Source organism: Dermatophagoides farinae, chromosome 7 (assembly GCF_024713945.1).
Source record: "Dermatophagoides farinae isolate YC_2012a chromosome 7, ASM2471394v1, whole genome shotgun sequence".
NCBI lineage: Eukaryota > Metazoa > Arthropoda > Arachnida > Sarcoptiformes > Pyroglyphidae > Dermatophagoides > Dermatophagoides farinae.
In genome coordinates, this window is record NC_134683.1 from 2,958,770 (window position 1) to 2,985,270 (window position 26,501).

The 26,501-nt window shown below is 29.0% G+C and overlaps 3 protein-coding genes across 5 annotated transcripts; 2 read left to right on the forward strand and 1 right to left on the reverse strand.

Annotated features, from left to right (window-relative positions):
• Positions 1 to 333: 333 nt before the first annotated feature.
• LOC124497319 (RNA-binding protein squid) lies at positions 334 to 3,147 on the forward strand. The gene is made up of 4 exons (XM_047060975.2): positions 334 to 861; positions 937 to 977; positions 1,048 to 1,328; positions 1,392 to 3,147. Exons 1-4 carry the CDS (start codon positions 761 to 763, stop codon positions 1,878 to 1,880), a joined length of 912 nt encoding a protein of 303 aa, XP_046916931.2. The 5' UTR covers positions 334 to 760; the 3' UTR covers positions 1,881 to 3,147.
• Positions 3,148 to 6,886: 3,739 nt separating this feature from the next.
• On the reverse strand, positions 6,887 to 22,745 carry LOC124497303 (uncharacterized). Of its 3 annotated transcripts, none has more exons than XM_075733043.1 (5): positions 21,873 to 22,745; positions 11,075 to 12,181; positions 8,794 to 10,711; positions 8,509 to 8,709; positions 6,887 to 8,380 (listed from the first exon to the last, which is right to left on the reverse strand). In XM_075733043.1, the coding sequence occupies exons 2-5, from the start codon at positions 12,062 to 12,064 to the stop codon at positions 8,070 to 8,072; spliced, it is 3,420 nt and encodes a 1,139-aa protein (XP_075589158.1). In that variant the 5' UTR covers positions 12,065 to 12,181; positions 21,873 to 22,745; the 3' UTR covers positions 6,887 to 8,069. The 3 variants fall into 3 exon arrangements, with proteins under 3 accessions (XP_075589158.1, XP_075589160.1, XP_075589159.1); XM_075733045.1 differs by lacking the exon at positions 21,873 to 22,745 and adding an exon at positions 12,769 to 12,808; XM_075733044.1 differs by lacking the exon at positions 21,873 to 22,745 and adding an exon at positions 12,251 to 12,514.
• On the forward strand, positions 22,708 to 25,735 carry LOC142597680 (uncharacterized). The gene is made up of 2 exons (XM_075732725.1): positions 22,708 to 22,736; positions 24,613 to 25,735. The coding sequence occupies exons 1-2, from the start codon at positions 22,708 to 22,710 to the stop codon at positions 25,733 to 25,735; spliced, it is 1,152 nt and encodes a 383-aa protein (XP_075588840.1).
• The last annotated feature ends 766 nt before the right edge of the window (positions 25,736 to 26,501 follow it).

A 26,501-nucleotide genomic window follows, 5' to 3' on the forward strand; every position in this document is an offset into this window, starting at 1 on the left:
ATATTTTCCATGTTATGAAAAAAGAGCCAATAAAAGATAGGCTTGGCTTACCACATTCACCGATAGATATATATAGCGTATTGTATAGGATTTCATTTTTTTTTCTTTCTGGCCATGTTTATATGTTTCAATGTTGTGTTACTATAAATATAAATGGTGGCCACAACAAATTTACCGATCACGAATGGCTTTGCTTCTTCTTCAAAGTGCGGATTCCATTTATATATGCTCATGATGATGATGATGATGATTTTGATATGTTATAAAATGGTGGTATGGCATAATGTGAGAAGATAATGGAAAACAACAAATTCTATAGTTCAAAGTAAGATTTGAGTTTCTTGTTTTTCTCTTCTGGTGTGTGTGTTTGTGTTATGTGTTGTGTGTTGGTTTTTTTTCTTGTTTTCGTTGTTGTTTTTGATGATGATGTTGATGATATCTTTTGTGTTGGATTTTTTTGTTTTCAATTTTTTTACCATTTTGATTTGAGTTCGATTTTTTTTTACTTTATTTTTTTTCACACAATTTGATTCCGATAGATTACTACTATTTCACCATTGTCATCATCATCAACAACAACAACGTAAACAAAAATAATTTTGTGCTTTTAATTTTTTTTCAACTTTTAAAAGTTTTAATTAGTGTTTCCGATTGACGTGTGTATGTGTGTGTGTTCCATCATTATATTCTAATCAATTTGATTTGATTATTACGATTTTATTTTGCTTAATTTTAAGATTTAAAAATAAACAACAACACGATGGCTGATTGTTTAGTATCGAATCAATTTTCTTCAAGCCAAAATCGTTTCGGTAGTGGTACTAATGGCGGTAATAGTTCGGCCAACAATGATGAAAATAGGTGTGTAGTGGATAATTGATGAACTTTTCAAATCAAGTTGCATTAATATTTGTCATTTTTTAATTTTATTTGTAGAAAACTTTTCCTCGGTGGACTTAGCTGGGAAACTGAAGAAAGTATGTGTTTGTTTTTATATTATTAATATTTTTGCAATTTAATTCTTGTGTGTTTGTTTTTATTTCACAGAGGATCTTTTCGATTATTTTAATCAATTTGGACAAGTGGATAAAGTAACAATAAAATACAATTCAAGTACGGGACGATCACGTGGTTTTGGTTTTGTTACATTTATCAACGATGAAACTGTTGATGCTGTATTGAAAACTGGACCACATGTTATAAAGAATCGTACGGTTGATCCAAAACGACCGAAAGGAAAGAATGGTTTGAAGAAAATTTTTGTCGGTGGTATTGATGGCGATATGTCGAATGATGAGATTCGTACCTACTTTGAACAATTTGGAGCAGTATGTCTTGTATTTATATTTACATCTATTTTTTCAATTTGTTATCTTTAACATTGATTTTAGATTGAAAACATTGAACGACCATTTGATCGTCAACGTAATCGAAGTCGAGAATTTTGTTTCGTCATTTTTGAAAGCGGTGAAGCAGCTGAATCGGCCATTTCAGTTCCGAAACAAGTAATTGGTGGTAAAGAATGTGACATTAAAATCGCTCATCAAAATCGTAACCAAAATTCACATCAAAACGGAATGGGCGGTATGGGTAGTTCTGGTGGCATGATGAATCGTCGTGGTGGTGGTGGTGGTGGTAGTGGCAGCAGCGGTAATGGTCTTGGAAATGGTGGTGGACCAGGAAATCAATTTTTCAAGAATCATAATCAAAGCATTAATTCAAATTGGCGTAATTCAGATCATCAGAATGGAAATTTTCGTGGCAACAATGATGATTATTCTGATACACATTTTCTTACCAACATTGATACTATGCCGAATAATAATTATTCAAACTATAAACCGTATAATAATTCAAATTTTTATCCATATTGGCATTAAATGATGCATGAATGTTACGGTCGATGTTGCCAATCATATATATCACATCGATAACAAAAAAAACTTATCATCTCGAAAAAACGAATGCGCCAAATCAATTTATTTACTTAGAATGATGATTAAATTAATAACGACGAATAATCACGTGAACATTCATCATATAATTTTCTTCAATTTTTCACTTCAAATTACACTTTTCTTTATAATTTCTTCGTTTTTTTTTTGCTTTTGCTTCAAAAAAAATTATATTTCTATATTATATATCTTATATGCAGAACATTTGTAACCGGAAACACGTGATTTTTGAATCCTACACACACACACACACCTACGAATTCTTGCGCACTTACAATTATTCTTTCATCATATATAAAACATTGATTTAACAATGTTTTTTTTTCTCAAAAAACAGATTCAACTATACTAATCCTTTCATATTATATGACAAAATGAAAATTTGACATCATTAATTATATATTCAATCAATTCTTTCAATAATAATCACCCAGCAAAAAGATTATCCATCATTGTCATCATCATCATTATCATCATCTCCACCACCAATCCGCTTCCATCAAATTATCATTAATCTGTTATTACAAATCATAATTGACACGATATAAGATAAATCCGGTGTTGCTTGTTGTTGTTGTTTGTTTGTTGTTTGTTGTTTGTATTATCCTCTATACCCTACATACAACAGAATGAATATTTGGATTTTGACTATGCCAACAATATCATCATTTTTTTCTTTTATTTTTCGAATGATAATACACTATATATTGATGTGTAACAATCCGCTTTTTAACATAAAAACCGTTTCGAATGTAAAAGATCTCAAAGATTTTTCTTTTTCGTATCAACTATTTTTTTTTCACACACACACACACTTCCGATTGATTCTTTTCTTTTTTTTTCTATTAGCTGCTCTTTTTCTGTTCCATCTGACCTCAATAATTGTTGTCGCTCGTCGTATGCGTCATTTTTTTTGAAATTCTACATCGCAAAAATAAAACCTAACAGAACTCTATTAATAATCTCATATTTTTTTCATCATGATTCTCAAATTTCATACGGACAAAGAATTATTCTTTTCTTTTTTTTTCATTGTTCCCAAAGATTATCCCCATTATTACTTAAATTTATATGCAAACAAACACACTTACACACAGACAAATCGATGATTGCAACAGCATCAAATCTTTTTCCTGGAATCTAATTATAATGAAAAAAAAACAATAATAATAATAATAATAGCAGAACTAAATCCGAACCAATCTTTCATCCTACATACAAGTGAAAAAAACAACAGAATCTTTTTGCTTATCTTTTGGTAAAGAAAAGAAGATTTTTTTTTATATTTATTATTATCATTATTGACAGAATTTATATTCGGTTTTTTTCTCATCTGTCAACGAATTGTATTTGGTCGCTATTCACAAACATCCACCTACCTGTTTATGGAAACAAACACACACACACACACACACACACACACACACAGAATGCATGCATAAAAGAATGGATAATTACATACGAATTTGTACATATATTGAAATCTTATGGAAATTTCCAATTCATGATAATTTTCAAAGGGAAAACCAACAAAAACAAATTTGGACAAATATTCTTTTTTTTCGACACTATCACAAAATGTCATGTCATTCACGTGTGTGTGTGTGTGAACCGGATCCGGATTAATTTTATTTTTATTTCATTTGAAAAGAAAATAGATCATATTCGTTCCTGTTGAAATTATCATTCTTTCTTTCTTTCTTTGTATTTTCAAACAAAACCCACACAAAAACAGATTCACTTTGATGATTATATGATGATGATGATGATGATGATAATCCTTTATTTCTACTCAAATTTGCTGACAATTTTTTTTCACTTTTTTTCACATTTGCTTCTAATGTTTCTATTTTGGTCGTAACAACATATTTTATTTTCTCTCTTTTGAATTTTTTTTTTAATATGAATGATTTGTTATTTATGGAACAATGAAGAACCACAGAATGTGAATATATTTGAAATGTGACGACAAAAAAAAAACAAAACAAGAATCCGAATAACAACAACAACAACAACAACAAAAAAGAGAAAACAAAAACAAAAACTGATTATATTGATTTGGAAAAAAAACTGGAGAGAAAAAGTGAAAATATAGGCCAGAAAAAAAGTATTCAATTTCAAAATTCTTGAAACTTGGTTCTTGAAACTATGGTTTTATTTTGTATTTGGTTGAGTTATTTTTAATTTAGAAATTCCTTTGAAATCATGTAGGTTGAAATCATATGTGACATTTTTGTTTTTTTTTTATTTATTAATGAAACAATTTCATAATTGTCAATGATTTGAAAAAGAAAAAGTTAACCGGAGATTTTTTTTTTTTTTTTTTGGTAATCATATATGATGAAAAAAAAATATTATTAGATTGGAAAACCTTTTTCTATGGAATTTTTTTTCCCACATGAAAAAAAAAATTCATCCATCTTCGGATAATTACGTCAACATTTGTGGCCACTATGGTAGTAGTAGGAACAAAAAAACAGATTAGATTGTCCCGCATATATTTTTTTCTACACGCATTAACGCCCGTACCGAGAAAATTCCATTTTGGATCACACACACACACACACACACACACATACACAGATTTAATTTATTCATTCATTCAATTTATTCGATCAGTTTTTGAATTATTATTACCGAGTATCAATGAATTTTGATTGTTTTTTTTTCGTTGTTGTTGTTGTTTTGCATTTGAAACCATTAGAAACAAAACAAAACAAAAAAAAATATAATCAAAAGTTCCTAATGACCAAAAAAAAAGAAGAGAGAATGGAACGAAAGAGAAAAAAAACCGATCATTATCATCAATCTAAATCAATTGACAATTAATAAAATGTCTGGAATTTCAAATGAATGAATTTAGAATGTAGACCGAAAATGAATCAATCTATATTTAACGATATGTGTGTGTGTGTGTAATCAATAATCTGAAAAGAGAATCCAGCATGTTGTTAAACTAATGGTTTTTTTCTGTGTTTAGTGTGTGTGTGTGTGTGTGTGTGTGTGTCTGGTCTACGATAATTTTTTTCCAATTTAATCTTTCATGGGAAAATGGTGATAATATTGAATAACAACAACAACAACGACGACGACAACAACAACAACAACTTGCAATGGATAAAGGATTCAATATTCATTCATTCATTTTCACAAAGGCTCAATCATTTTATCAAATATTTAGCATCGAAAAGTACCGAATAATAAAAAAAAAACTCTTTAACTAATGAAAATAAAAGTGATTGAAAGCTTTACAACATGAAGAATGAACTCGATGAAGGATAATAAAAAAAAATTTATCAAAAAAGTGTGTGTGTGTGTGTGTGTTTGAATACCATATACCCAGATACACATCATTTGAATATTCAAATGAGTTTGTCAAACAATTTTTTTTTTTTTTGGAAATGTTGTTGTTGTTGTTGTTGTTGTTATTTTGTGAAATTTGTTTCCATTCTTATTCTTGTTTGATCCCCGTTTTACATGGATAGTACCGATCTTTGGTGATGATGGTTTTTTGTTGCCTGTTCCTTTTTTAATGAATGAATGAATATGTGAAAACAGCAAAGAGATGAGAATGAAAAAAATTTGCAAACTTGAAAAAAAATGTCAAAAAAAAAAGTTTTTTTTCTTTATTTCTTTTCACAAAGATAAAAAAAAGTGAAAAAAAAGACCTATGTATATGTTCTGTTGTCGATGTCAAACATTTTTTGTTGAATGTCAACTATGTATTATTATATTGTCCTTTTTTTTCAACCATAACGGTGTTAGATTCGATTCGATTCATATAGTGTATAAAAATGGGCGATCGAAATCAAATTTTGAATGAATGAATGAATGAATGAATGGAAAGAATGACAAGAAATTCTTACTCCTGAAATGAAAGCCTTTGGAGATTGTTGTTTTTCAAGTGTATGTGTGTGTGTGTGTGTGGATCCATTTTCAAACAAACAAACAAAAAAAAAACCATAGTTCACCATTCGATAATAGCAAAAGCAATGACAAAAAGTTCAACTTGAATGAATGAAAAGAAAAAAAAATCTTTTTTTTCAACTGACCAGAAGAAAAAAGTTTTCAATTTGTAAAGAGAATTTTCATTTCTTCTTTAAAAAAAATTCTGGCTGTAAGGTGATGGAAATTTTAGATTTTTTTTTTCGTTTACTTTTTGGCTTGTCTTTTTTTTCTCATCGAATGTTTGTAAAGATAAAGTAAAGAAAAAAAAATGCTGAACATTTCTTTTTCCATTCTTACATGAGGAGAATGGTTGGAATTTTTTTTTCTCCCATTTGTTTTCATGCTGATTCTGGAATTCAAAATACCAACAAAAGAATGAGAATGAAAAAAAAAACGAAAAAAAAATATCGAACGATGCTGATGAAGATGATGAAAAAAAAGATAAGAAATGAAAACGAAAAGAAAGAATTCCATCATATCGATTCCTACATTTTATGGTGTGTGTGTGTGTGTGTGTGTGTAAAAAAAATTCTTATTTCCTTGTTATTGTATAATATATTTACTTGAAATAGCCAAATACACACCTACGTGTTTGTATTGTGAAATCTATCTTTTTCTATTTTCTTATTCTTGATACGAATATTCAAAATGAAAATTGAATCGTCAAATAATGAAAAAAAATCTTTTATCATCATCATCATCATCATCAGGGAATGATAATCATACCAGTTGTTCGTTGGTTGATATTGATATAATGTGATCATAATTTTTGGATTTTTTTTCTGATTTAAAATTCCGTTTTCTTTTTACTCATTGCAAAAAAAAAATGAATAAATGAACAAGAATACAGAATGTTCCCGAAAATTCACATTCGATTCAAATTGAATTTTTTTTTTCTACCATTCTTGTTTTTTTTAAATGAAAAAAAATTTTCATCATCATCATCATCGAAAGAGACAATTCTTTTTTCCTCTCTCTCTCTATCTCCCTTATTGATTTTATTTCAATTTATATAGAAATTTTAATATTATATTATTATTAATGTAGTTATAATAATAATCCAATTGATGAACAATGAGGTATGGATGATGATTGGAAACAAAACAAAAAAAATGTTGTCAATTTTGAAATGAATATTGATATATAGTGAGAAGTGTGTGTGTGTGTGTGTATGATGATGGAGATAGATGATGGCAAATGATGATGATGATGATATGGGCGGGTTATATATTCTTTTTTGTTCCATTTTGATAAAATTTATATAATTCATTCATTCCATTTATATAATAGATAGATGGATAGATAATGTAAATGGGTTTTGTTTCTGCTTTGTGTATGCGTTTGATATTGATGAATTTTTTTTTTTTTTTTTGATTTTGAGGATTTCTTATTTCGCATCTGGATGTGTACATTTTATCACCATCCACCCATTTATATTTGATAGTTTTTGTTGTTGTTGTTGTTGTTGTCCAGTATTTTAAGTATCATGAAATATTCAAAATACGTAAAACAAATAACAAATGACCAGTACTCATACATACAAAAAATGTTCAAATATCTGATCGATGTATGTACAATTCAAATACAATACGACGTTTTTTTTTGTTGATGTTCAAAATTCCAATGTCTATTTCGGCTATTCTATTGATATTTTTTTTTTGACCATTATTGCTTATTTTTTTCGGTCGTATGTTCAATTCGGTTGTTTTTGTTTTTGTTTTTTTTCATATTCATCGATATGGAAGACTTGAATTAAATTTTGTTGTTCATGTTCAAAGGTTTTCATTTTTTTTTTCATGATACTGATACATGAACATGAACCAATAAAAACCGTGAATGAAGAATAGTGAAAAATGATGTAATCAACCTGAAAAGTTGTATGCAAAGAAATGATGGCTATTTTTGTTCTTCTTCAGCAATATTCTCTTGTGTATTGTTAGTGAATTTTTTTCCGATGAACATATCTCCAATCGTATTCGATACAGAATATTAGTATAGTATAGGTGTGTCTGATGGTATGGCGTTGTAAAAATTTAAGTGCTGAATGTATGAATGTTGTATTGTTATTTGGATGAATATTGGTAAAAATGTATCGAAAAGGACAAAATAAAAAGAAAACAAACAAACAAAAAAAAAATTTCTCAATATAGAATATGTAGTCATATATCAGAATGATTCGTAATGTCCGGAACCATCATTGGTTTGAAATGAATCATCATCATCATCTTCATCGTCGTCGTCGTCTTCGTCATCATTATTATTATTATTATTATTAACATTGTAATCACCATTTCCATTGTCATTTTTATGAACAGAATATTTGATATGATCAAGATTTTCAACGTATGATGAAAATGATGGCCGTTTTTGTTGTTGTTGATTTATTGTTTTTCTATTCATATTATTTCTATCATTGTTATTGCTAATCGTTTTCTGTTTATTCATCATATAATATCTATTCAGAGGGTAACTTTTGTCTGTTTTCAAAGAAAGAAAAAAAAACGAAAAAAAAGTTCAATTGATCATATAAATTTTTCATTTCAGCAGGAAAAAAAACAACTAATAAAAAGAATCAATAAAAAGAGAAAAGAATTTCATAACATACCACAGACAGGAAGGCGACCACGAACTCTTGTTCCAGCAATTTCATTACCATTCTTATCTGAACACCAACAATGTTTTGTTGAATGTTGACATTGTATATTACGATAATGGCCTTTTTCATCGCATTGTGGTAAATATTGTCCAGCCATTTTACCATTATTTTGTTGTATAAGATGTTTCTGATGATATAGACAAGGTTTGGCTAGTTTGGTTGATGATGATCAGTAATGAGAAAAAATCGATTAAAAATTTACACATGAAAAAAAAAACAAATACTGATACTTACAACGTAAACTAAAACATGAACACCATTCATAGGCGCTCAATAGATGATTACCATTTTCATCGCATTGTATTAGATATGGTTCGAGGCAATGTTCATTTTCATCATGTTCAAGATAATATAGCTCTTCGGGTGTTAATTTATAATTATTATCAATATCAAAATGATAAAACATGAATGACACGGATTCTTCACAATCCGGTAGATTTTTATTATTATCATTATTATTTGTATTTGCATGTTGTTGTTGCTGTTGTTTTGGAATCAATGTGTTTGTCATATTGGATTTGATTCGTGTTAATTCCTCTTGCATAACAACAGAAAACCAATCAAGTAATCGAAATCCCATCGAACGTAATTCATCGGATGAACATTCATTCATTCGATTCACTTTTTCAATATTATTAGAATTGTTTTTCATCATTGATGTCATTGAATCACCAATAAAATAATGATATTGTTTCAATGAATCTTTGTTCAATAGATTGGATGAATTTTTAGATTGTTTCATTAGTGCGATTTGTGTTTCTTCCATTTTATTGATGGAATTTTTTCTTTTTAATTTTGATGACTTAGCAGCCGTTGTCGTTGACGTTTTTGGTACTGTTTTTGTTGTTGTTGCTGTTGTCGAGGCTCTCATTTTTGTTTGAATCAATTTTGAACATGGACAGAATCCAAAACAAGCGAAACGTACATCCGTACCATGGATACAATTATGGAATTCAATCCTACACATTGATGAATATGTTGAATTATCTGTACCACAAATTACTTGTGAACCATGACTAAATGGACAGGATGGACATTGAATTATGTTGATGTTGTTATTCGATTTGTTATAACTATTATTTCTTTGCTGTTGTTGTTGGTGTTCAAATTCATTTCGAATATTTGTTCGCTGCTGCTGCTGCTGCTGTTGTTGGTGTTGTTTAGGTTGTTGTTCTGGTTTTAGTTGATTGCCATCATAATGTTCATAGTGATGTATGGCCTTAATTTGATTAGATGAAATCGTTTTCCATATAGCAGTAGCAGCAGAATCATCATCATTATTTGGATTATTATTTCGATTATTTTTTTTGCTACTATTGCTGCTATTGTTGTTCTTGGTTCCTGTTAAAGTAGTCTTATTCTTGTTGTTTTTTTGCTTAATTTTGTTGTTGTTGCCGTTGTCACTGCTGCTGCTGCTGCTGTTTGTTTCATTCAATTTTTTCTGTAAATAAGATGATGATGAAAATAAATGCTGCTGTTGTTTAGTTGTAGACGGATGTTGTGCTTGATGGTAATATTTTACATTGGTAGTAGTAGTAGTTTTGTAAACTTCCGGAAAATATTTAACATCATTATCATTGATTTTATCTGTCTTGGTTTCATTATCATCTTCATCGGCGTCGTAGTCATCTTTATCATCATCATCATCATCATCATCGCCGTCGTCGTCGCCGCCGTCATCATTGATGTCATCATCATTATCATTTTCTTCATTGTAAATATTGAAATGATTATTGTTTTGTTGTTTATAAACAACATTATTATTCAATACATTTGGTTTTTTAACACATTCAGCTTGGCCACCATATTGTTCATCATCATTAATAATGAAACAATATTCATCCCAATCACATAGGATTTCATTGCATAGAATTCGATTATTATTATTTATTCGACCATTTTTTGTCACCATTTTAGTTGTTGTTGTTGTTGATGATGATGATGTGGATTTTTCGCTATTCGTTGACCATCGTTTCGGTTTTGATTGTTCATTGATGAACAATGATGATGATGTCGTTGCTGTTGTTGACGGAAGATTAACATTTTGTTGTTGTCGTCGTCGTCGTCGTTGTTCCAATTTCATTCGTAGCTCTTGTTTGATCATTTTTCTTGTTGTTTTTTGTCTTTCTTGTTGTTGTAGTTGTTGTTGATTCTAAATGAATGATCCAAAGTCAGGAACAGGAAAAACACATAAACAAAAAACAAACAGAAAGAAAAAATAGAGAAAGAATAAAAAAAAACATTCATTTATTCAATGCATTCAATTCATTCATGGTGAGAAGATTGTCAAAGTCATTAATAATATCGGGACAATAATAATAATATTATATTAATAGTGGAATGAGAAAAAAAAACTATTCACAATCAAATAGATCTAGTATCTAAATATAATAGAAGTTGTGGTTGTATGTTGGTTGCATTCTGATTAGAAATAGCATACGCTATTCATTTATACAAGTGTGGGTGTTTTGAAAATTATTATTATTTTTTTTTCAATAATTTTTATTCCACTTACTTGAGATAGGATTTTCATTTTCTTTCGATCATTATTATTGTTTTTGTTGTTGTTGATGATGTTTGGTTTGTATTTTTCTTTAATATTATTATTATGATGATGATGATGATCATCATCAACACGATTCTTATTCATAATCATTTCAGAATTCTGCAACTCGATTCGTTTTTGATGTTCATTCTGTGGTTGTTTTTGTTGTTGTTTTGAATAGAATTTTGATGGTAATTTTTTTGTTGATTTTTCTATACTCGCTAATGATGATGATTTTGATACGATGTTGAACGGTTGTTGATGTTGTTGTTTTTGTTCATGAAAAGAGTTGTTCGATCTAACTTTAATACTATTATTATTTTTATTTTTTGACTTGATCCCCTGATTATTTTTTTCGATATGTATTTTTGATTTCGTTGATCGTCGTTGTTGTTGTTGTTGTTGCTGCTGCTGTGGTTGAATTGTATGACGTTGTGGTTTCGAACATCTAGAATTCCGTGAAATCCCTCCAAAGCCACTATGATCATCATCATCATCATCATAATCATCACAACTTAAGGCTTTTGTATGGAATTTTCCATTATTATTATTATTATAATCATCATTATCATTATGATCGTCATCATCAACATTCAATGATTCGATATTATAATGGTTATTATTGATGATGTAACCGTCATCATCATCGTCGCCATCGTCTTCGTCATCATCATCATCATCATCATCATCATCGTCATCATCATCAGTGGTGATTATGTGATTATCGATGGGTAATGATGATAATTCGTGATTTTTGTTACCCCCAATAACAGTGGATATTGTTGATGATAATGATATTGAACTTGTTAAATTGTTAACAGAAGCGTTGGTGGTGGTGGTGGTTGTGGTCAATGGTGAATGTGATGATAATAATAATGATTGTTGAAATAATATGAATAAAATTACAAAACAATAATAATGAAATAGATAGGAATAGGATAATGAAATTTTCATTTTCATTTTTGCTATTTTTCGTTGCTATGTGTGACGATGACTGAAAAAACTTTTTGTTTCGTTTGTTTTCAAGAATTTATCCACATTCATATCATCATAACGATATAATTAGATATATGGTTTCTAAATGTAAAAATTAGAAAGAAAAAAAAATAAAATTAGATACAACAAAAAATCAAAATGAGAAATTACTGTGCAAAAAAAATCGATGATAATAATCAGGGTTGTTGAATGATTTTATAATGTGTTAAAAATTTTTTTTTAGAATGAAATTCGTTAATTTTCATTTTGAAGAAATCGATTGTGGAATCGGAATCAAACAAGAACAAATTACAATAACAACAATAATGATGATAATAATCAACAACAACAACAAATAGCAGAGAAAAAATTAATGACAATTGATCTTTGTAAATAAAACTCGATGACAATAATGCAAATAAATTAACTTTTTGCTTGTTGATGTTGTTGTTGTTGTTGTTATTGTTCCATTTTCTCAAGTTGTCAACTTTACCATTCAAGTTGAAAGATTATAGCACCATAATCATCATCAGTGGCAGGTCCAATGAAATTTTTTTCACTCTATTTTCATTCAATGTGTGGGGGCCCACAGTCGCTACTGCAAGATGTTGTTAGCGCCCAGGGCCCATAGAATGGTTGATCATCATCATTATTATTTATTATAAACGATAAACTGCCATCAACAATACCATTTCTGTTTGTCTCTGTTAGTCCAATATATATAATATATAATATAATAATAATAGAAATCATGTTGTTGCCAAGTTGTTATTCGTTGTAATTAATGTCTAACATTAAAATCGACAACAACAACAACAACAACAACAAAAGTAATATCATCATAACAATAGACAAGAATTTCAGAGATTGGACAAAATAAAAATTCGAACAACAAGAGAAAAAACCTTTCTAATTCTACAGATTCATGTTATTTATGTTAAAATGGCATTGTTTTTGTTTTTGTTTTTTTTGTTTTTGTTAAGATGTCGTTAATAATCGTTGTTGTTTTCATTATTATTATCATTATTTGTTAAATGGAATAATATCAAGTAAGAAGAATGAAAAAAAGAAGCTTTTGTTTTTGTTGTTGTTGAAATTTAATGGAATCTTCACTTATTAGTATGATGATTGAATGGTCTGTGTGTATGTGTGTGGGTAGACAAACAAAACCTTATTGTTTCGAATAATAATCGATAAAAATAACAAAGAATAACAAATTCGTCATCAATGTTTGTTTGTTTGTTTGTTTATTTAAAAAAAAAATGATTCTTTCAAATCATCGGACCATCGTCATATGATGGAAATTCTTGATCCTTTGACGAGCAAAAGAATCGAAAAAAAAACCTGTGTGTGTATATATAATGTGTGTTCCCGAAATGTTTCAATATTCGAATCATTTTTTTTTTGTTCTTTTGAATTCAAAAGTCAGCCAGTCATCATCATCATCATCATCTTTAACGCCATACACAAAAAAAAACATGGCACATACATAAAACTATTTAAAAAAAAATGGAACAAGTAAATGAAAACGATGATGATGATGAAAAAAATCGTTGAACCAAATAATGATAATAAGAAAAAAAAAGAGTATTACATACATCCATTGTGCACACACACACAAACACACTCGACGGATTCACAGATTTTGTCGTCCAAAAGATCCGATGAAACAGCCGAATTTTTTTTTTTTTTGAAGTTTGTTTATGTCAAGATTTATATTTTTTTTCTCTCTCTCTCTCAGTGATTTTTTTTTTGTTATTCTTTTGCTATTATTTGCTCGCGATTCATATATTCTCGAATTATAGAACAAAAAAAAAGAGAATGAAAGCTTCATCATCATCCATAGAGTCTTTGAGAACTAATTCCCGTTTTTTTTTCTCTCTCTCTCTCAATATTATTATTGCCATTGTTGTTAATGTTGATGATGATGATGATCATCACCATCATCAACATTATTATTACATTCGCTGAGGCTATTGTTCCAGAATGAACAGAAATACCAATTTGAACCAATTTTTTTTTCTATGTGTGTTTGTGTGTGTGTGTGTCGATGCTTGAACCGAAGAATCTTCCCGGATGAATGAGAATTCTATAAGTAAGTCTGTGAATGAATGAATGAGTGAGTGTGAAAATATATAGTGTTAAAATTGCAATTTTGTCGTCCGAAATATTCCTATATTTCTGTCTCTCTCTCTCTGGTTGTTTATTTATTTGTTTGATTTTGATTGTTTTCTGTTTGTTTGTTACCCAGGCTTGTCTGATTTGTTTTCTGATTCTTGCTCATTTTTTTCATTGTTGTTGTTGTTGTTGTTTTGAAAGTTTTCTTCTTTTATTCTTGATTGAAAATGAAAAATTCTTTCGAATTTTGAGAATGAAAATAAAAAAAAATTCCTACCCTCATCACTATCGATACTTATTGCCAGCGATTCGTTTTTTTTATTCGCCCCTCATCTCTTTATTCAATTTGATATTCATCATCAGAATTCTTTTTTTTTTTTGCTCGTTGAAATGTTTGATGTTTACAGAATTTAAATTTGCGTTAACAAAAAATATTCAAAAATGGTACCCACAAAGAATGTTCATGTTGCTGATGATGTGAAAAGGATGATGGAACACAAATTTAGGGTCGCAAATGAAAATGAATGAGCCGACAACAACGACGATCGTCGATATTTAACGACCAAAAGTAAAAAAAAAAAAAATATCCCATTACATTAGAAAACATTAAATGAATGAATGAATGAATAAATAAATGGTCCATCATAACAAGTTATCGACGTTTTTTTTTCAAAATCTTAAATTTTTCATTTTTCTCTCTTTCTAGCTTCTATGTAAATTGATATTGTTGCTGTTTTTTGATGCTGATGTTTTCATATATGAATCAAAAAAATGCATCATCATCATCATCATCATCATCATCGTTGGTATCCACATGAGCACGTTATATGTGTGTGGTTGGGCCTTTTCATCATCATCATTTTTTTCATGTGAACATTAATATGTAAACAAAACAAAAAAAGGAAGAAAGAAAAGGCAAAGAATCGAATGTGAAGAAAGAGAAATAAGAAAAATTTCTTTTTCCCTTTTGGTTTGACTCATTTTTTTTCGGTGTTGTTGTTGTTTTGGTTGTTTTTGGTGTGGTATTCTATTCAACATAAACACTAAATAAATCCCAAACATAACTGATAAACCGTGTACTACCATAGTTTTTTTTTCTTACTGCCAACCCCCATTCATTCCATTTCATCATCATCATCATAAAATGTGGAATAAATTTTTTTCCAGGCAAAAAGAAAAAAAATATATAACGGGAATCCTAGAAAAAAAATATATGAAATTTAATAATACACACGAATGAATTGAATGTTAAACGCTTGAATGAATCATTCGAATCGTGAAGAGAAAATGGTTTGGTCGTCATCATGTTTTTTTTCATCATCATCATCATCGAAGATTGTGTGTTATCACACACAATACACACCCAGAATTTTATAAAAAAAGATTTTTTTTCGATATTTTTCTTCAGAAAAAATTCTCTGGTTGATTCATCTTTGATCATACACACAGATTGATGATGATGATGATGATGATCCTTGACTTTTTTTCTACCGTTCCATAAAAAAATGTTGATTTTTCTTTTATTTTTTTTTCTTAATAAATTATTCATTTTTTTTATAACTAAAAAACATTCATTAATCAAATGGCGACACCTGGCGGAATCACTTGAGGGCATTCGATTCTTCTATTTTTTTTTCTTTTCATCCGATTAATGTTTTTCTCTCTCTCGTTCTATAACATGTACAGAATGATCATTTCATGTTTTTGATTTCATTTCAATTCATTTTTTTTTCTTTTAGATTACCTTTACAATACAAATCGTCTTAAGTTTTTTTTCGTTTTTTTTTCTGCATACCCGATTTTCATTCTTTTTTTTCCCCATTTTCAATTCCTACAACAATGATTATAATGATATATAATGAAAGCTGTGAAAATGAAATGAAATGAATATCTACACACATGACTCTATCATCATCATCATCAATTTATTCTTTTAGTTATTATTTTGATTGTGGTTTTTTTTTCTCTTCTCTTTTCTCATTCATTTCAAGACAATCGACAATGATTCCTCAATTCCACGAATGCCAAATGTGTGTGTGTGTGTGTTTGGATAAAGAGAAAAAGTTAAAGTGAAACGAATGGCCTAACAATGATCATGATCATCATCATCATCATCATCTATGAGAGAAAGTCACAAAAAGAAATGAATTGTGGAATATTATGATGAAATGAGATGAAAAAAAATGTACAGAACATTTTTTTTTTTTTTTTTTTTTTTTGGTAATAAGTAGATTCTGTGTTTGTGTGTGTGAAAGAGAAAGAGAATAAAAAAAGTTATGTACCAGAATTTTAGCCTGAAAAAATATGAAAATGTCAATGACATGCACACGAACGAATATACCATTCACACACACACACACACACACCAACCAACCATCATATGAATCCAGAAACAGATTCAAATTCGAACCAACCACCACCATTCAAATTCGAACCAACCACGAAAACAAACGAAATGGCAAACATCATCATATATGAAATGATCCAAATATTGTGAAAAGAGAATGCAAAAAAAAAACATGACTAATGAATTCAATTTTGACCGAAGCGAAAATAAGAGGAAAAAAAATAATTCAATTTTTTTTACACTATTTGTAATATTATTTGAATCAAATTCCCACCATAACCACTGATCGATTCTGGGGAGGAATTTTTTTTCCCTCGACATTATTTGTCATCAATCCAATTTATTCAATCTAATCAATGTTTTTCCCTCTTGATTCTTGTTTGATGTTTTTTTATATTATATATATATAAAACCGATAATTTGTTGCAAAAATTCATTCTGATTACAAGTGCAGCGTCTGTTTGTGTTGGTGAAACAAAACCAAAAATAGATTGAATCCAGAAAACTTTTTTTTTGTTTTCCAAAGATTGATCTGGCTTCAAATCGAATAATAACAATCACTAAACACTAATAATGGATGGATTGTGTAATTCATTCAAAAGAATCGTATTCTATATAGCTATATATGCTTGATATCACATGATATCACATAACCAACCAATGAAAAAAAAATGATGAATGGAAAATGGATTTGAATGTGATGTTTTCTTTATTTTTGTAAGGATTCTTTATCGATACTTTGTGAATGGTGAAAAGTTACATACACAGATTCTGATGATGAAAATATAATGGTTTAATTATATTATATTATATATATATGAATATGGAATTCAAGAATCGACTCGGACATTTTTTTCCCATTTTTCATATATATGTCTAACAATCTATATACATTTGGGTGGCCAGTAACATTTTTTTTTTTTTTTTGGTGCAAACAAAACACACATGACAAAAGACAAAAGAAAAACGGAATGGAATTCATATCGACAAAGAGATTACAATTACAATCATCATCTTGATGATGATGATGATAATCAATATAATCATATTTCTCTTTTGTTCTGTGTGTGTGCGTGATTTTTTTTTTGTTTAGTTTGTGACATTCTTTTTCGTTCGTTGATTTTTGATCATGATGATGATGATGATGATGATGATGATTACATCAGATTTTTGTTTTGTCCACATTTTTTGTTGTTGTTGTTGTTGTTGTTATGCGTGATTTGTATCGTTTGAATTGTAGAATAATGAAATTATTATTGTTTCGTATTTGTTCCATTATAATATATCGGTATGTTTGCGAATGATGGCTATTTTGTTGATGATGATGGATTCAATGGAATCGATTCATATCATCTACATCATGAGATAACGAGAAATCGATACAGAATAAATGATTGCATTTTATTTAGCTCTTTGGCCTTTTATTAAATGGATTCTTTTTTTGTTGTTGTTGTTGTTGATGATGATGGGTTGAAATTGAGATTATGAAATGTAGTTGTTGCTTTCGGTGTGTTGAATTTTTTTTTTGTCTATGATGAAAATGAATATTTCGTTTTTTTTTCTATATCCGAAATCTAATCATCATTAACAACAACAACAACAACAACAACATCATTATTATCATCGATATATTGTTTTTGCGGGCGGTTCATATTATATGGCAATATAATATAAATAATTAAAAAGAATAAACATGAAAGACGAACAACAACAACAACAACAACCACTGAAATTTGATCAGCTTTATCTAGAAAAAGTTTAGTTAAAGAGAGAGAGATAAATGTTTAGATCCAATGAAATGTGTACAATTAATCAACAACGAACGTACATTTAATTGTTAACAAGAAGAATTTGTAGAATACAATATATATCCAAAATCAATCATTATTTGATGATTTAATATATCATTAAAACATGAAGATGAATTAAAAATTGATAATGACAACAACAACAGGGTCTTGAGATTAATTTTTTTTTCTTCTTCTTCTATTTCAATTTGTTTGTCGTTCGAACTTTTACATACATACATACACATATCGATACTATCGATTTCGAGCAAACAATAAACAAACCGATTAGTTATCATCATCATCAACATTATTATTATTCGAATAGAATCAATTTGGATTTGATGAAAAAACTTTGAGAAAATAATCATCATCATCGATTATAATAACGATAATGGAAATAAAAGTGACCATTTCAATGGTATTTCAATGTTCATAATAATAATAATGGAATAAATCATGATGATGATTTTTTTTTTGCTTTTTCTTTTCCAACAGCAACCAAATGGTCGACGTACAGATGAAATTCTTTCAGAATTTTTTTCCCCGTTTCTCTTCAAGTTAAATCAGAATTCTCTTTTTTTCTTTCTCTTGGACAATAATGTTTTCTTCCAAAAAAAAAACTTTTCTATTTGTTTGTTTGTTTGTTTTTGTTTTGATTCAATGATTTCGATTCGAATGATTATCTTTACGGATCGCTGATGTGACTGTTTTTCAAACATTTTCATTCATTCATTCATTCATTCAATTTGATTCAATTCGAATGGCCATCCATTTATTATGATCAACATCTTTTTTTCAATCGTAATCGTAATCATCATTTTCAATGATAATGATTATGATGATGAACACATTGAAAGTATTGTAAAAGTGAAAAAAAAGAATTGAATCGATTCCTATCATCATCATCATCATCATCATCATCGAAAATTATCATTGATTCAATCGTGTTGGACAAACGTCGAATGTATAACGATGATAAGAATCAGACAAAAAAAAACCAATGCCCTTTTCTTATGTCGATTTTTTTTTCTCACAATCAAATCAATCGATAAAGATCGAACAACAGTACATGACAATAGCAAAAGAAAAGAAAAAGAAATCTTTGAACAAAAATGGTCCATTATCTTTTGGCTAGTCATTTTAGTTTTATCAACCGAAACCAGAAAAAAAAATATTTTTTGCTTGACCAAATTCTCACTCATTCGTCTCTCTATATTATTATTATTATTATTGTCATGTTCGAAATCAACAATCATTTCCCATTTGGAACAAATGACCGAAAAACAACAACAACAACAACAACAACAACATTCTTGTTGTATACAAATCAATTTCAAGAATCTATAAAAAAAATCTCTCATGTGGCTAGTCATTGACGTTGTTTTTGTTTTGTTGTTTTTTTTAATGAAATTCTCGATATGGAACAATATATCTGTCTGTCTGTATGTTCGGAATCAAAAATGAAAATTATGATTTGTGATCGTAGGAACCAAAAAAGAAAAAAAAACAGGAAAGAAAAATAATCATTTTAAAATCATTTATAATTTTTTTTTCTTTTTTGCCCCCAATTTTTTAGGAGGTGTTTTGTTGTTGTTGTTGTTGTTAATATTTGCTTTTGCATGGTAAATGTTTCCACCAGCAGTCATATTTTGATTCTGATTTCATTTTCACATTTTTCTCTCTTTTCACTTTTCACGGATATTCACGCACACACACACACATACATACACATTTTGTAATCAAAATATAATAATAAATCATCGAATCATTTGGAACGAAGAATTCATTTTTTTTGGCCTGTGTTTGTGTTTAGCAACAAAAAAAAAATAGCAAAGATCTATGATCATGTAGTGAATTTTTTTTCCTTATTCTTAACAAACAAAACAGAAAAAAAACTAGGAAGAAGAGGAAAAAAAAGAAATTATTCTTAAAAGAATTTTTTTTTTATTTCATTCATTTTCACCCGATAGATACGATAGATATATGAAGAAGCAGCTTTGATCGTTTTTTTTCGCACTCTGTTGTTGTTGTTTTTGTTGTTGTTGGTTATCACTAACTAAACAAAACAAAACAAAAAAAATTCGCAGTAATAATTTTAAAACAGATATATAGATCAGAATCTCTTTTTTTCGATTCCAGGAACCGATTTTATTTTAAATTTAATTCACAACAATCACGCAACCAACACACACTCTGATATATAGAATTTTTTTTTCACCCTCCATATCATAGTCATTGATTCGAAAATAATACTATTCACACACCCACACCCACACACACACACTCAATGTTGATATAGTCTATTTTTTGTTTTTTAATTAGATTTCATTAATTTTAATTGTCTGGCCTTGTTTGTTGTTGTTGTTGTTGTACATTGTAAATTCGGGCCATGGTGAGAATTTCACACATAAACGACGACATAGACAAATCGATTCGAATGCTTCTGGCAATTTTGTTTTCAATTTTTTTTTCTGTTCTATTAGACAACCGTCCAGTCCAAACCAAAAAAAAAAAAACAACAACACATATATTCATTGTTGTTGTTGTTTTTTTCCGCTTGTTTATATCCCATAGGGATGTCCACAATGACATAAAATTCTAGCCAACAACAACAGCAACAATGATGAAGAATATTGAACGACATTGAGAAAACCAAACGCTAAATACTGGAAAAATGAAAACTGACGACAAGTGGACAAATGACAGCAGGGAATAAAAAAACGACGACGACTACGACGGCGACAACGACAACGACAACGACAACGACAACAACAACCTAGGACTGCTATGGGCAAGCCACAGGATCCAAAAGAAAAAAAAATAAACGAAAATAAAAGTGAAATGCAAGAAAAAAAAAGAAACCAAGATAACAAATGAGCTTATATATCCACCATATACGGCGGCCACTTTTTTTCACTTGTTTTTTGTTTTGTTTTGTTTCCGTGTGATGAAAGTTTTCATCATTTGCCCGGATATAAATGTGTGGGCGGTGTATAAATGTATGTGACTTGTATATTCAAGCTGGTTTATTTTTTTTTTTTTATTATCATGATGATGATGATATAACATGTGATTTAGTTTCATAATATAATGTTTTCATGTGTTGAAACACACACAGACACACACACACACACGCGAATGAAAAATGTCAGGTGATAATTGAAAAAAATTTTCTCTCTCTCCCACTCTTTTTCCCTGTTAACATGTCCGAAATCCATTTATTTATACAATGGTTAATGGGTAGTTTGGTATATACCCAAGGTAGTTGATGATGATGATGATGATAATGATTTCTCAGTGAACAAAAAAAAAATGAAAGTAAAAGCAAGTTATTAAAATAATAACCAAAGAAAAAAAAACACAAACAGGAAATTGAGTGAACCAAACCAGAGAACAGAAAAAAAAATTTCGGTAGAAAAAATTTTTTTTTCTTCCATTTTCTTTACTGGGTTATGAAATTTTTGTGTTTTTTTAATGAATTTTGAAATTGATAAATATTTGTCCAGTGTGTGTGTGTGTGTGTGTAATGGTGACTTACCTGTGTTGGTTTTTTTTGTTGTTGCTGTTGCTGAATCTAATGAATCAATTGGAAATCATTTGAGACATTTTGAGAAAAGTCGAGAAGAAATTCTTTAAGAATTGGAATTTTTTTCATGGAATAAATTTTATGATGATTCTGATGATGATGGAAAAAAAGCTCAAACACTGTAAAAAGTAAAGTAAAGAAAAAAAAATTCAATCTATCGACAGAATAGATAGATTATTGTTGTTGTTGTTGCTATTGAAATGATCGAGTGGTCATGAACAAATTGTCATCATCGTTTGGTTTCTTTCTTTGGCGTTTGGAAAATTGATGATATGAAAAAGATTATTTTATACATACACACACACACACCACAATGTCCGAATGTCGAGTTTGATTTTTTTTCTGGTATTTTGGATCGGTTATTCAAACAATGTATTACAATTTGTAAAGTTTTATGTGTGTGTGTGTGTGTGTGATGCATTTAATTCAGTATTCACTCACATACACACACACACGCACGCAAAAAGTAATGAATTTTTGTAAATGACAATAATAATAATGGGTCGAATGGACAACACACACACACACACGATAAGCAATAATAATAAATTTTTCGTTTCTTTATCACCAACAGACTAACATTTTTTTTTCTTTCTCAGATTTGAATTCTCAATACGAGATTTGGGATGCAAAATTATAGCATGATGATAGTGAAAAAAAAACAAACAAACAAAACACATTTCACATGATCAAACTGACACTGGATTTCAATGTGTGTGTGTGTGTCAGTCTGTGGCTGGTAATGAAAATGAAATAGAAAAAAAAATTCAAAATCAAGAATACCAGAATGTTTTCACCAACACAACACAAGACAACGTTTGTTCCATAATGAATTTTTGTTCCAATGTTTTATATGTGTGTGTGTGTGTATGTTTCTGGAACCTATGAATTGTTGTTGTTGAAATTCTACATATGTGTCGGTTAGAAATAGTGTGTGTGTGCGTGTAGTAATCGTTTATATATAGTAGAAAAGCTTCTAAAATAGATCAAATGGAAAAAAATGGTATCGACTCAGAATCCATCGGGAACAGAAAAAAAATACTTGCTACAGAACGAGCCAATATTTTTTTTTTTTTTTGGTATATTGGAAGAACGCCGTTCCAGAATTATGGAACACAAAAACAACCAAGACGAACTAACGTTATATATGGCATCTTATATTCTGGTTGATTCGTTTGGTTCACTTTCGTTTATTTCCATATATTCGTTTAAAATAATACAGTGAATAAATGAAAAAAAGCCGATCCAAGCCTTTATATTCATTTAAGCGGGAAAAAGTAAAACAAGACCATATGAATAAACGACGACGATATTCAAATTCTTCATAGGAATCTTATTCAAGAATGACAGAGAGAAAAGTATCAAAACATTTTCATCTATCCATCTATATAGATGATAAATACAAGAATCACTGATTTGATCTTGGAATCTTCAATTTTTGTAATGGTTTTCTCGTTATTTTGCACCTTTCAAATTCTTTTTCTTTTTTTTTCTTTTGCTTTTCGGTTTGAACATTCATTTCTTTTTTTTTCTTCATCTGACCCAGGAGATTAGGTTTTTTTTATCAAGTTTTCCATTTTCACTTTTCTTTCACTTGTTTTTTTTCTCATCGTTTTTGCTAAAACTTCAAAGCTTTGTGTTATATTCACATAAATACAGATCGATCAGAATCGAATAACAACAACAACAACAACCAATCTGAGCAACTAAAAATCCATAGAAATGCCTCGATAATAATAATAATAAAAAAAAAGACGAGCAAAAAAAAAGTTTCCAAGAAACAAATAATCAACAAAGTAATCATTAAACTATACGGTGAACCCAATAACCAGAAGTAACTATTTGATGATGAATGTTATGGTTATATATTTTGTTTTTCTCCACCATTTTCTTGATCATCATCCATTTAAAACGATCGACCATACTAATAATAATAACGATAAAGTTTTTTTTCTCTCTCTCTCTCTCAAAACAAAGTGGTCTCAATCCTGAAGATTTTTTCTTCTTTTTTTTGGAATCAACGATGTGAATGAATTCTCAATGAATAGAATATATTTATCCATGTGGATATCAGACACACACACACACACACACACAAACATTGAATGGAATTTAATTTACTATGATCACTAGAAAATTTATTCATTTTGATTTAAAATTGAATTGAATTAAATTGAATTGAATCGTTTTGATCCATTTTATTCTATATTCAACATTTTTTTTCACATTTTCGCTTGATTTCAAAATATTATAATTTGTATGAGTTTGAAATAAAAAAAAAAAATAAAAAAATTCCATCAATTCTGATGATGGAAATGAATATAATTCAGTGTTTTGAAAAACTTTTATTTGTATACACTTGATCATCATTTCATTCAATCAGAATAAAAAAGAGAGATAGAGAGATGGGAAAAAAAGGAAAAAAAAAAAAAACTAAAATCAAATTCTATCAGAATCGACAGAATTGTTTGATTATCATCATCATTGTCATCACCATCACCATCAACAACAACAATAACAATGTGTTGACATTGTCCAATAAATCGCATCAACACACACACACGAAAGAGATATTGTCAACGATTTCCCCCCCCCCAAAAAAAACGATCAAAACAAAACAAACAAATATTGAACAACAACAACAACAAAAACATATACACGAAATAACAATCAACCAATCTTGGGGTCTAAGTTTTGATGTTCTACGATTGATTTATTTACATGCAATTGAACCATTAATTACTTATGCATCACCTGTCTGGTTTTATTCTTTATCAAAAACGAATGTCAAATCTCGCTTATTATCAATTCAGCGTATTTTTGCTCTGTCAATAATAAGAGGATATCGAACTATCTCTTTAGAAGCTTCTTTAGTGTTGGCAAATATCGTACCTATTGATTTAAGAATAATTTATCTTGCCAATATGTATCGCATTAAACATTGTTTACCAGTGGATCACTTATCAAATTTAAAATTTCAATTAACGTTGCCTGTTGAGGATTTTCACCATCCATCTGTATCTTTTAATTTTTTAAATAATGTTTGTAATTTTAATCACAATTATCATATTTATACTGATGGTTCAAAATTGGCCGGTCATGTTGGGTGTGCAGTTGTGATTTTTCCTGCTAATTCTAATCAATCTATTGATATTTTAAAATTTCGTTTGGCTGATTCATGTTCCATTTTTCAAGCTGAATTATTTGCAATCTATCAAGCATCTGAATGGTTAAAAAGGAATAATCAATCCGCGAAAATCTTTATTGATTCATATTCTGCTCTTCTTGCTTGTTGTTCAAGTAAAAGTAATGATTTATTGGTTCATGGTATTCAATTAAATTTGGTTGGAATACATTTTTGTCTTCAATGGATACCTTCACATTCTGGCTATCTTGGTAATGAACTGGCTGATCAACATGCAAAAGATGCTACAAATCTCTCTTATATTTCGTATGATTTTTGTCCAGTTTCCTTGGCAAAATATTTTTTGAAAAATATAATGTTTTATTATTGGGATAATCGCTGGAAAACAAGTAGAGATGGAAGTGTTACAAGACGCTTCTTCCCGTCTATTTATGATCGTTTATCATACTATATTGATCTAAATTTTACTTTAGTTCAATTTTTATCCGGACATGGTAAATTTCGTCATTATTTATATAATATTGGGTATTCTACTGACTCATCGTGCTGGTGTGGAATAGATACTCAAAATTCTATACATTTAATTTGCTATTGTCAACGATTTGCGAGTCCTCGTTTCCAGATTGAGAACCGGTGTGGTTTATCTTTACATGAAGAGACCTTGCCTTGAATTGAATCGTTTTGATCCATTTTATTCTATATTCAACATTTTTTTTCACATTTTCGCTTGATTTCAAAATATTATAATTTGTATGAGTTTGAAATAAAAAAAATAAAAAAAAATTCCATCAATTCTGATGATGGAAATGAATATAATTCAGTGTTTTGAAAAACTTTTATTTGTATACACTTGATCATCATTTCATTCAATCAGAATAAAAAAAGAGATAGAGAGATGGGAAAAAAAGGAAAAAAAACTAAAATCAAATTCTATCAGAATCGACAGAATTGTTTGATTATCATCATCATTGTCATCACCATCACCATCAACAACAACAATAACAATGTGTTGACATTGTCCAATAAATCGCATCAACACACACACACGAAAGAGATATTGTCAACGATTTTCCCCCCAAAAAAAAACGATCAAAACAAAACAAACAAATATTGAACAACAACAACAACAACAAAAACATATACACGAAATAACAATCAACCAATCGCATAAACGATAGGTTGATGTTTTTCATTCATATAAAATCAGAATGATGATCGAATGAGAAAAAAAAGGCCATCACGTTATACATTACAGATACATGTCTGTTGTTGTTGTTTGACAATACGGATCTGTATCTTTGTGTGCAGTGAAGAATCGAAATGTCCAAAAACGATACTGAAAATGATCTATTTGTGTGTGTGTGTAGACATTTTCATTTTTAGAAAGCCATACATGAAAACCAGCACCACCAAAAAATAAAGCAGGATTTCTTTCT

Bases quoted from the DNA above. Each gene is read 5' to 3' on its own strand.
- LOC124497319 (XM_047060975.2), top strand. From the start codon at position 761: ATGGCTGATTGTTTAGTATCGAATCAATTTTCTTCAAGCCAAAATCGT. The intron at 862-936 runs GTGTGTAGTGGA...TTTTATTTGTAG, and splicing joins GCCAACAATGATGAAAATAG to AAAACTTTTCCTCGGTGGAC. The intron at 1,329-1,391 runs GTATGTCTTGTA...CATTGATTTTAG, and splicing joins ACTTTGAACAATTTGGAGCA to ATTGAAAACATTGAACGACC.
- LOC124497303 (XM_075733043.1), bottom strand. From the start codon at position 12,064: ATGAAAATGAAAATTTCATTATCCTATTCCTATCTATTTCATTATTAT. The intron at 8,710-8,793 runs GTAAGTATCAGT...CAACCAAACTAG, and splicing joins TTCATGTTTTAGTTTACGTT to CCAAACCTTGTCTATATCAT. The intron at 8,381-8,508 runs GTATGTTATGAA...CTTTGAAAACAG, and splicing joins TGGTCGCCTTCCTGTCTGTG to ACAAAAGTTACCCTCTGAAT.
- LOC142597680 (XM_075732725.1), top strand. From the start codon at position 22,708: ATGTTTTCACCAACACAACACAAGACAAC. The intron at 22,737-24,612 runs GTTTGTTCCATA...TTGGGGTCTAAG, and splicing joins CCAACACAACACAAGACAAC to TTTTGATGTTCTACGATTGA.